Source organism: Epinephelus moara, chromosome 8, assembly GCF_006386435.1.
Source record: "Epinephelus moara isolate mb chromosome 8, YSFRI_EMoa_1.0, whole genome shotgun sequence".
Lineage (NCBI taxonomy): Eukaryota > Metazoa > Chordata > Actinopteri > Perciformes > Serranidae > Epinephelus > Epinephelus moara.
Window position 1 is genome coordinate 31,678,347 of NC_065513.1, and position 11,326 is coordinate 31,689,672.

Genomic DNA, 11,326 nt, shown 5'->3' on the forward strand with positions numbered 1-11,326 from the left:
TACACTATTATCGGCTTACAAATCATTGTGTTCACCAAAGTGGTCATGACCATCAAACTGTATGTAATCGCCAGGGTCCAGCTTGAGAGAGATCCTCCCAGCGCCGAGAGAGAGAGCAAGAAGGAATCGCTGAGAATCATCATCTTTGTTGTCATAAGCTTCCTGGTGTTGTGGTGCCCCTCTTTCGTTAATCTTGTCCTCAGACTTGCGTTTGGACAAGGGATAACGTTTAGGAACGAGGCCACCAATCTTTTCGCCATCTTGGCTCGTTTCAACGCAGTGTGCACACCTGCAGTGTACCTGTGGGGGAGTCCGGCTCTGAGGGAGGCCATGGTGAGGACAGTGTGGGGCAGAGTGTGTCCAAGGTGCAAGAAAAGCAAGAGGATACATGTCTCTTCACTGCGATGAAAATGCCATTCTTTTCTCTCAACGACAAACAATGAGCAGCAGAGTTGGCTCCTGCACTATGAGGTGTGATGACAAAGGAAGGCCTCTGATTCACTGACTGTGAAAATGTGCTCACCGAGGACCATGTCTGCAACTTTAGGAGATGAGGGAATGTGTGAAAATTACTAAAGAGGACTGGGAAAATTATTTTATTATTTATTTATTTATATGTAGTTTAAAAATAAAATAATAATTTTACGATCATGATCATTATTATTTAAATACGTATTAATACTTTTTATATATAATGCCATATGTTCTGACTTGGCTTCTTTTGAATTATTTTTATTATCTGCTCAGTTAATGAAACAATTCATTGTATATTGAAAATGACAGGACTGGGAGTAAATGTCCAACCTTGCTATTCTGCTCATTTTGCATTATCAAAACACATTTTCTCAACTAAAAGCACTAATTAAAATTTTATTTTGTTTCTCAGTTGAAGATGATGTTTAACTGGCGTGATTGGTTTTTATTATATTTTTATTTTCATTTTATTATTAAATTAATTAAGTTAAGCATTTACTGGTCCGGGTCACATGCTGTGTTGTGGATTTATGAGAGTATAAGGAACATTTGCAAGAAGTAGAACCACGCTGTAACATAAATATATTTGAGGCTGGACTTTATTCTTAAATCTATATTGTTAAAGAGCGTAAGATACCTTATTGCCATACACATATTACCAAGATAATAAAATTCAAATGCAAAACACTTAAAACAAGCCAACTGTGTCACTTTTAGTTTTTATACTGATCTGAGTCTGAGAGTCAAAGTTTTTTTTTTGGCCTCCAAATGAAAAGTTTTCTTCTACATCACAACGTTTAAGCACTGTTCATGAATTCACTGTGGATATTACACCGATACAGAGAGCCCGCGTAAATCCCTATGAAACCGACCTCTTTACCAAATAACAACCCAACCAATATCTTTCATGTGACGACGACAATACTGTGGCTCGTGCTGTTCCAGATGCTGGGCCGATTGACACGAGGTCATAATGGACAGCTCCTGGTGCTGAAGTTATGTCTAATACCCGACTAATAACAGACACATTCATTTAAATCAAACGTGTCTTGCCTGAGAGTTAAGGCTCAAAGCAATATTTGATCAAAATAGATTTACGTCGCACAAACACAAATGATGACGATGTTTAATACTGTGTGACCAGCTTTGCATCAGCTCCTTTGAGCACCGGTCTGGAGTTTGCAAAGCAGATGAACACATACTGTGTTAAAGTGTGGTTTGTGTGCGTAAAATAAATGTTGCACTTCCATGGCTCCAAAAAACGTTGCATATTAACATACAGTACTCCAGTTTGGCAAACATTAGGATTTTCACTACAATGTATAACCATTTGATGCTATATAAATATCATTTCTAGGAGGAGCTTTGTAAAACGGACACGTCAGTAAAATGACTATTATTATCATCACACCTGTGTTTTTCCTGTTATTAAGTCTATAAGCCTGCCGTAACGTAGGCTCATTATATCAGCTCAACCCTGTAAAAGTTTTATTATAGACGATATTTTTTCCTTCGAAGATGAAATCACGACAACATAAATTCAAACACCTTAAACAATTTTTATTCTGATGCAATGTAAGAACTTGATTTAACTTTCTGATTTAATGGCAACTGACTATACGTTTCTATACGTTTCCTTATCTTACTACAGTTTTTACACGTCTGTCTTCCAGTTCAGGCTCTCTAAATGTCTACGCTCGAGGATTTCACGTCACATTTAATGTACATAATGCTGCTAATACTATAATAATAATCACAATTAATGAACAATGTTTCTTCCCAAAGGATCGATAAGCTTGGCGTGATGACCTGGAAGACTTCATCGNTGGCTCGTGCTGTTCCAGATGCTGGGCCGATTGACACGAGGTCATAATGGACAGCTCCTGGTGCTGAAGTTATGTCTAATACCCGACTAATAACAGACACATTCATTTAAATCAAACGTGTCTTGCCTGAGAGTTAAGGCTCAAAGCAATATTTGATCAAAATAGATTTACGTCGCACAAACACAAATGATGACGATGTTTAATACTGTGTGACCAGCTTTGCATCAGCTCCTTTGAGCACCGGTCTGGAGTTTGCAAAGCAGATGAACACATACTGTGTTGTACTTTTTCATACTTTAACAATCTGTGCGTTGCAATACCCACACTACCATGCCAGAAAGAGATTTAGTATGTCCCAATACGTAGTATGTCAAATGCAGTATGCCAAAATTACCAAGATGTTCTACTACATCCGGTCGCATTTTGCAGTACGCAAGCCAGCATGCTTTTCTGGATATTCTGACCCACAAACCGCTGCACAGTGGAGGCTACATCACACTGAGCTGCAAACAGATGACGGCTGACTGACATCTGTCAGAAGTCGCAATGAGCAGCACATTTAAGTAACAGATGATCAGTCACATTGTAATTGAATGCTGATTGTTTAAGTGAACAAAACAACCATAAATACCACAAACAGCAATAGGACATAACTACAAGAATGACAACGACAGAGAAAGGCAGATGTGATTTCACTGTGGTAAATATAATATGTTAGAATCTACAATCTGTGCAGTTATAACTTTAAGGTTTAACTACATACATCGCAAACAAAATGGTAGTTAATTTTAACGCAAAGGTAACGAAAATAAAAGCAAGAGGGTCAAAGTTCAGGGCGTAATGTTATAAGAAAATAGTATGTCCCAGTTGTGTGCATACTGCATGCAACAGTACCTTTTAAGGAAAGCTGCAGTACATACTAAAAGTAAAAAGACAAAAGCGCCGATTGGTTTGCTTATGTTACTGTTTTTAATGAAGTCTGATTTTTAAAAATCATTTAGTTTTACAGTTTTGCAAAACCTGGGAGAACCTATCGTGCGTAAAGAGACCACAAAGCTTTCGCATATGAGCATAAACAATTTATATAGTGATATATGGCACTGGAGATATGTATAAAACATTGTCTTTATCAGGTTCAGTCAAGCTGGATTTATTTTCCAACAGCTCTGAATGTGTAACAGCAATTAACAAAGGGTGCATATTGTTAAATGACATCATAATAAGAGCTGAGTAAATGTGAGCAAAATGAAATAAACATATGGAGAAATGATGCATAAACTAAATACTCTGCATTACTTCTGCACGAGGCTGGTGTTAAAGGGGACAAACGACATTAGATCATGCAGCATCTCAAGGGATCAGGGCTGGTGACTCCACGGTACAGCTCCTGTATAAAATGACGGCTGCACTTTAAACCATCTGGTAAACAATGCTCCCCTCCAACATCTCAGACTCTATGACAGGAGGAGTGCCTCTCTCGGTGGACTTCGACAGTCCTGAGGATTATTTCATCTTTATTTTCCAGCTTTTGTTTGCAACAACTACTTCTCTGGTAGCCGGACCTGTGGTCATTGCCATACTGTCCACCAGAGCTCTGCGCCTCCAAAACAGGTTCATCTTCATGCTGAACACCAGTATTTGTGACACGCTGGTTGGGTTTTCAGTCTTTTATCTGGGTCTGTTTGATGTTCAGGAGGGATATCCGTCTAGAAACGGGACTTTTAATGTTTTACCATCACTTCTAGGGATCAATATATTGACGTTTCTGTTCGCTCAGTTGGACAGATATTTTGCTGTGTGCCACCCTTTCATCTACAGCCGCTTTATAACGAGGCAGTTCGTGATAGGCATCAACATCTACTGCTGGGTTTACAACGCTGCTCACCTGCTCGCCAGGAATCTGTTGCCAGTTTCCAAAGCGATGCAAATGTACGCACTCAGCATAGTCCTCTTACAGCTGATCGTGCTCACCAAAGTGGTCATGACCATCAAACTGTATGTAATCGCCAGAGTCCAGCTTGAGAGAGATCCTCCCAGCGCCGAGAGAGAGAGCAAGAAGGAATCACTGAGAATCATCATCTTTGTCGTCATAAGCTTCCTGGTGTTGTGGTGCCCCTCTTTTGTGAATATTATCATCAGGTTTGTGGTGGGAGGAGGGCTGACGTTTAGGAACGAGGCCACCAATCTTTTCGCCATCATGGCTCGTTTAAACGCAGTGTGCACACCGTCTGTGTATATCTGGGGGAGTCCGGCTCTGAGGGAGGCCATGGTGAGGACAGTGTGGGGCAGAGTGTGTCCAAGGTGCAAGGCGAGGTGAGGAGGAAACACTGCATGCAAAGTTCATTATGTTCAAACTATTGATCTATACATACTGTGATTTTTGATGCAGAGATTGGTCATTTAAATAATCTATAATCCTTTTCTCCAGAGTTGGCTCCTGTCATGGGAAGGCAGATGCCAAACAGTCATGGAAATAACAAGAACTGATGGACGTAATGGCTTTTACATTAGAGGTAATACAATTTTGAATTACTTCTACTATCTCTATGCTGAGTAAAAGACAAATGTACAGACCCCACGGTCTCTGATACAAGTGTCTACTTTAATTCTATACATGAATAAAAAATAAATAAACACTGGCCTATTTCTTCTTCTTTTTTTTTAACAAGTGAAGAAAGTGCTAAATCTCTCAGATTAAAACACTCTCACATATTAAATAAAGAAAATAAGTGATTTAAATAGCCATTCTAAACTCTTTATTCAAGCACCAGCCCCTGACCAAATCTATGAAGGAAAAACTCACATGAAAATGATCAGAAATCTCATTATGGAAAAATCAAAGGGACACCAGCCAGGCCATCCCTTCATGACGGACTGGAGGTGCAGTGAGAGTTGTTAATGGGCCATGACAGTCACAGATATTAGAGTACTACTGCAAGTAAGAAACAGTCCAATAAAATGCGAGTGCAATATTGTATAAGTCCAGTAAGTTAATACAATAGGTCAAATATGTGTTAACTATCTGCACAGACCTACTGTATATTGTAAGAATCTAATTGGGCTCACTTTAGTAGCTGAATCAAATTCTATAAACAGCATAGAGAACTGATATTTGTGCATTCACATGAAAGCAAACAACCTAAAATATAAAATAATGGAAATATATGGTAAAGACTTGGATGTCATTTGGGTAGAAAACGTGACTTGCTTCAAAAGGTTACAACAGCAGAGTAAAGCTTTGTATGGGGATGTGGTAAAAGCATTTTCAAAGCTACAAGAGCCTCATTTGTGATACCTTAGTAGAGTAGGTAATTTACTTACATTTGACTTTATACTCAAATGTTTATATCACATTACGTTCCAGACATAAGCATGAGCGGCAACGCTGAGAAACTAAAAACAGAAATCTAATATTTAATGAGCTTTACAGATATTTATTGTTTGAAAGGTTTTCATTGCTGTGCTTCATTATTACAGATTAAATTAGCGAGAATTATATTAAACATGTTGTTATCAATAAAACTATACAACATACCACAATATAATTGCGTCTTTATTTTTGGCAGACTAGACTCTTTCACAGCATTGCAACATATTCATAATTTGTATTGTTGTTTTCACATACCTGTCATACCTAGTATTTTTATTATCTTTACTTTGTCTCCACTTTTTCCCAAACACCATACTGCATCAATCCTGTTCAAATAAGCTGCTCTGAATACATTTTTGTGGATCACAGATATTGAAAATGACAGTGGATATGAATGCAAAGTCAATGAGTGCAACACATTTTACTGCTTATAAGGTGTTGTCTGAGTGATTAAGCTTCAGGCACAAGCAGACAGAAAAATGTGTGTATGGTCGTACCTCAGAAAGGCAATAACTGCTGGTCTGAAATGCAACAAAAGTCATTTTATATTTATTAACCGTAGGAGAAACAATGTTCATTTTGGTCATGCAGATAAGTAGGAATTCATTAACATTATTACAGTGAGATGACATTCTTGGTGCGCTGTATTGTAGTGAAGTTTAATAAATAGTGTCCTGGCCTGTTTTTCCCTCCGTACTGTCCTACACAACAACTTATGCTGCTTAACAAGGCAAAAAAATGGTCTATCAGTCTGCATGTGTTGTATAAACATGTATCCAGTTTTTCATTTTCAACACTGACAAACAATCTGTACAGAAGTTCCTGGAGACGACTCAACTGATAAACAGATTGCTTATCTTCAAAACCATCTGCTAATTCAGTCAACTTCAACCGAGCACTGAGAGAAAACATGTATGTTTCTTGTTGAGTTTGTCTGTCATCACCTGTTTCAGCAGTTACAAAGAGTCCATTCAGACACTGTTTAAAGGTTCCCTCCATGTGTCATGTGTTTGAGCGTGATATAATCATGTGTATGTATGTTAAATTTACCGGTTCACTAGAGCTTGTGAATTTGTTTAAATACCACTGAAGAATTTCCCTGTGAGGCTGCGAGTTTATTCAAAGCTGACATGATATGCACTGATGACAGGGTGTTTATTGAGTGAGGAAGTGTGTGAAGTTGTGGGTGTGCGTCATTTCTACCACAGTGTCCATGGCGGCTGCTTTAGTGGGAATGAGGCCAAAGAGGAAACATTGACAGGAATGGAAATGACAGCCCACGGCAGCGCTTGTCTCTGAAGAGATCGCCTGATCATCATCCTAGAATACAAGGAAAAGAAGAACATTTGTTTATGTTCTGATATGTATTATATTAATGTAAGACTGAGTGGTTGTTTGTGTGTTTGCATGTCTTACCCATCGCGGCCCAGCAGGAACAGAGCAGGTATGCTTGGTTTAGCTGTGCTTCCATCGGTGATCATATCAAGGTACTGACTGTCATTGTCCACTGCATTATCAGCGATCAGAACAGCTTTGCCTCCTGCTTCCTCTACATGTCGGGCCTTCTGTACAAAGGAGCAACCTCTGGAGGGCACACAAAAACAGAGAAAGTGTGAGACACTATTTTAAAATGTGGAAATCATCTGTTGTTACTTCAAGGCAGTTTGATTTGCAGACAGTTTGCAGTAAAAATAAAAGCTTCCCCATAACTTACAAGTAGCAGTGCCATCATTTCACCAGCTAATTTCTTCACACACAAATCCTGTGTATGACATCTGATACTGAGCACTGGTTAAACTTTTTCTAAACATATACACAAGACCAAACTTCCATTGGTCATGATAGTTAAGGCTTGATTTCTCCTTAGCTGAGGGACTAACATAGTTGCACAGAATCCCCAAAAAGGTTTCCTTAGTTAAGGAAAAACAATAACTCAATTACTGCGTTGAACTTGATTTTACAGCGGCAAAAGTTTGCAAGGAGATTGTTTATTTGCTTGGAGTCACGCTTGTGATGCCTGTTCTTGTCCCACAAATTTGGCTTATAATTAGATAGTGGAAAAAATGGCAGAAGAAAAGAAGACAAGAAAAACAAATTGGACAGAGGAGGAAAGGATTTTACTTCTGGAGGAACACAATCACAGAAAGCACATACTAAAAACAGTTGTAGGAAGAAATTGCAACGAAAATTAATTCAGTCAAATCTACAGTGTCAAATCAAAGTCATATCCACTGAGTTCTCCTGGTAGCAGAACACTCTTCTCAGGGTGTGTTTTTTTTTTTTTTTTTTCATTTATCACCACAAACTCGGTCATGCTGCAGTTAAGACAGAGTCAGAGGTAAGTTTTTTATTTTTTATCTTGCTTTGGTTGCTATGTTCTTTTGCACAACAGTCTAGGGATTCCTTAAGTATACGACCAAGACAAGGAGAAAACCATAAATACTTAAGTGAACATTTTAAGGAGACTTTAAGGAGAGGACTTAAGGGTGTTTTGTGCAACTGATTTTATTATGAGGAAACGTCAACAAGGAAAATCTTAACTTAAGGTGTTTTTTGCCCCGGGTCTGTAACTTTAAGTCTCTACAGGTGACTCAAAATTAAGCAAGAATACCGTAGGTTTGTTTTTGCACTATTCAACAGGGCACATTTGTTGGAATTTTGGTCTTTCTTGAACAACCTGAATATCATTGTACTGCTGTTATGCCTGCAGTTTTGTTTAAGTATATTTACAACTGAAAGAGTGATGTTTAGGTTTAAGAGGGCTGGAAGTCAGAGCCAGTATCTCATGTTTACCATGTATACCTCAGTTTGGGAAAGAGGTTGTGCAGCCAGGTCTTGACATACTGTATTGACCTTTAAATGTCAACATGTTTATTTCAATGAGGCCTGTTGCTCTTCAGATAAGAACCTAGCTCCCAGGAAAAGGGCTGGGGGTTTCCCCTGCTACATTTTGCTCTTATAACCCCAGTCAAAGTTGCAGGAAATGCAATGCCCTTTGGCCCAGAAGAACTATTTCCCATATACAACCATTACCAAAGAAACAACAAAGCAAATGTACTAAGAATGCTTTACTGAAAAAAGGCACAATTTTAGCCAAAAGTCCGAAGTGAATTTAAAATATTATGCACAACTGGGGCTGGGCGATAAGGAGAATATTGAGTATCACAGTATTTTGTACCAAATACGCCTCTATTGAAATTGCAACAATATTGTAGGTTTGACTATTGGTGCTTTCACACAATATTAACACATTGAGATTACTGATGAATAATCATCAGTAATGTGGATATAATGATTAAGTGGGTAAAAGCTAACAATAGAACAGCTCGAACAGTTTGTTAAGTTCACCAAATTACGTCTCTTTACTGTAATGCTGCCTTTAAAAGCAGGAAATGACAACACATAACTTATTACAATATCCAAAATCTAAGACCATATCTCGTCTTGTATCACGATATCAATATAATAAATACAAACGTCCAGCCTTGTGCACAACCATATCAACACTTTATTTTTGTGCCAGTTGTGAGAGCAGGCAGTTGGTTGGTGAGGCCAGAGACAGACTCTTACTGTATGTGCACATAATACGGGTCTAAAAATGTGGAAAAGTGAAAGGTGTTTTTGTCGGTCTATGTGCCAGGGGAGCAACTTTGATTGATCTGGTTTATTACTATTACTATGGTATGCGTTGTTTCCATGTATTCTAAACTTGCTGACTCACTGCTATTAACCACATTACGTTTCTTTTCCTCATAACTGTCTTTAGTTGCTCTTGTAAGGTTCCTATTTTTACTTCTTATCTATTGTAGTTGTACACACCTCTTTTACTTCTCCATTTATCTGTATCTATTTCTGTCTTTGTGCAGCAGCAACACCTGAACTTTCCCTCTGGTGATCAATAAAAGCTTATCTTATCTTATGCTAGTGGAATGAATGGGCACCATTAAATAACCTTTGTAATGACATACAAAGGTTAAAATAGTGAGAATTTTTCGTTTTAGGATTTTTTTTTTTAAATTCCAGAGGTAACACACGGCATGCACCTACAACAAAGCAGCTCAAACAGTATTCTTAAGGCCGGGAGAGTACCACACTGAAGCTTACAACAGTTGCCTTACTGTCCTGCTTCTCAAGTCTTTATTTCTTGGTGCTTTTTCAGTTTGTCTCCTTCCTTTCCCCTTCAGTATGAAATGACTCCATCCAGGCTTTAAGTTTCAGTTTCCTACCAGTGGTTTGTGTTCACATCCTCTATGGTTTATAAAAGTAAAGCTATATGTGCTGAGGCATGTGTAAACGTACCGTAAAACCTCATTTAAAAGCCGAGTCCCAATCAAACACCCAGTCCCTTTCACTTGCCCGGTGTGGCTACACATTGTGGCAAATAAATGCCTCTTAGACGCCTGCTCTGGTTGCCAAGCAGTAAATCTTTTTTTTATAGAAGTTCTTTGGATGAATATAGCCTGTCAAATTATGTGTCCACTCGTTGATTACCCTGTACGTTATTCATATTCCTCTAGTCTGTAAGGGTCCTCAGATCAAATGAATCAAGACGGTTTTTCCTTAAAAATAAATCCAAATTGTGAGCATTGTTTTAACAGGACAAAGTGGTGTTGTGTCGGTATGCAGGGTGCTGTAATCCTAGCTAGATCAAATGAATGATTCATAACTAATATGTTATCTAAAGTCTAATTTTTAAACAAGTAATATTCATACTGGTTCAAATAAACAAGTTTAATGTATCTCCCATCTTCGCTGAACGTCAGTTTTGTGTGAAAGGAATCAGACACCTGTCCCAGATTTCAGTGATTTAAGCAAATTATAGCCCGAGCTATCAACTGAAGTTTTACTGTACCCTCTCTCCACCAGGACTACTTGTCCATGGATGATTTCCCTGTCTTCCAGGTCTGAGCAGCCATCTGCTGGGTCTGCTGGCACGAGGAAAATCTCATCATAAGATGACGTCTGGGGACCAAAGGAGAGGAGAGGGCTGTAATTAGACGGTGAGTGGACATGAGGCCAACAAATTAAGATCAGAGGAGGACAGAGTACTCACAAAATCTCCTCCAAAATCTTTAGCAGGTGCTGCACTAAAGATGTACCCTATCTCCTCTGGGCTGATGACCCGGAAATAAAGCAGCTCATTGATCCCAAGACCTAGAGCAAAATACACACGCAATAAATAACTGCATACTCATCAGCATGAGGTCAGTGTTAGTAAACCACAGCAGGATGGGAATATGGGAAGTAAATATACCACAGTACGCCTCCACATTTGATTTCACAAGTGACGAATCCTGGAGGCTGCAGCAAAACGCTTTAGCTCCTGAAACCCTTCAGCTAATTGTAACACCGACCCGATAGCTAAATTAGCTGTGTACCAGCATTTAAAATAGCCTCCGCCCCTTAACTCACCTGACACGCGACTGAACTGCATGAAAACACTCCAGAGATATAACATTAAACCTGTCGTCCGAACAACCTCTGCCATGTTGGAGACATTTATGGAGCTCCCTGACGATACAAAGACGAGACTTCGGTGTGGCTTTATATTTCAGAGCGGTATTTAGTCCATGTGTGTGCCATCCGTTGTACAGTCAGCAGACAACAGAGCAGAGCAGCAGGTTCACAGCCACTTCCGCGCTTCTTTCTTGCGCAT

The 11,326-nt window shown here is 38.9% G+C and overlaps 3 protein-coding genes across 3 annotated transcripts in view; 2 read left to right on the forward strand and 1 right to left on the reverse strand.

Annotated features, from left to right (window-relative positions):
* LOC126394249 (uncharacterized) overlaps positions 1 to 408 on the forward strand; it is a 9,574-nt gene extending 9,166 nt beyond the window's left edge. Inside the window, exon 2 of the mRNA XM_050050956.1 lies at positions 75 to 408. Coding sequence (XP_049906913.1) covers positions 75 to 408 — 334 coding nt within the window. The remainder of the gene's footprint in view (positions 1 to 74) is intronic.
* Positions 409 to 3,420: 3,012 nt separating this feature from the next.
* LOC126394690 (G-protein coupled receptor 183-like) lies at positions 3,421 to 4,845 on the forward strand. The gene is made up of 2 exons (XM_050051680.1): positions 3,421 to 4,613; positions 4,729 to 4,845. The coding sequence occupies exons 1-2, from the start codon at positions 3,730 to 3,732 to the stop codon at positions 4,775 to 4,777; spliced, it is 933 nt and encodes a 310-aa protein (XP_049907637.1). The 5' UTR covers positions 3,421 to 3,729; the 3' UTR covers positions 4,778 to 4,845.
* Positions 4,846 to 6,197: 1,352 nt separating this feature from the next.
* LOC126394900 (protease-associated domain-containing protein 1-like) lies at positions 6,198 to 11,326 on the reverse strand. The gene is made up of 5 exons (XM_050052044.1): positions 11,083 to 11,326; positions 10,724 to 10,824; positions 10,523 to 10,632; positions 7,087 to 7,254; positions 6,198 to 6,990 (listed from the first exon to the last, which is right to left on the reverse strand). The coding sequence occupies exons 1-5, from the start codon at positions 11,156 to 11,158 to the stop codon at positions 6,870 to 6,872; spliced, it is 576 nt and encodes a 191-aa protein (XP_049908001.1). The 5' UTR covers positions 11,159 to 11,326; the 3' UTR covers positions 6,198 to 6,869.

Coding starts and splice junctions, on each gene's coding strand:
- LOC126394690 (XM_050051680.1), top strand. CDS start 3,730: ATGCTCCCCTCCAACATCTCAGACTCTATGACAGGAGGAGTGCCTCTC. Junction 4,614..4,728: donor TGTCCAAGGTGCAAGGCGAG/GTGAGGAGGAAA, acceptor CCTTTTCTCCAG/AGTTGGCTCCTGTCATGGGA.
- LOC126394900 (XM_050052044.1), bottom strand. CDS start 11,158: ATGGCAGAGGTTGTTCGGACGACAGGTTTAATGTTATATCTCTGGAGT. Junction 10,825..11,082: donor GCAGTTCAGTCGCGTGTCAG/GTGAGTTAAGGG, acceptor ATTTTGCTCTAG/GTCTTGGGATCAATGAGCTG. Junction 7,255..10,522: donor GTAGTCCTGGTGGAGAGAGG/GTACAGTAAAAC, acceptor TGTGCCCTCCAG/AGGTTGCTCCTTTGTACAGA.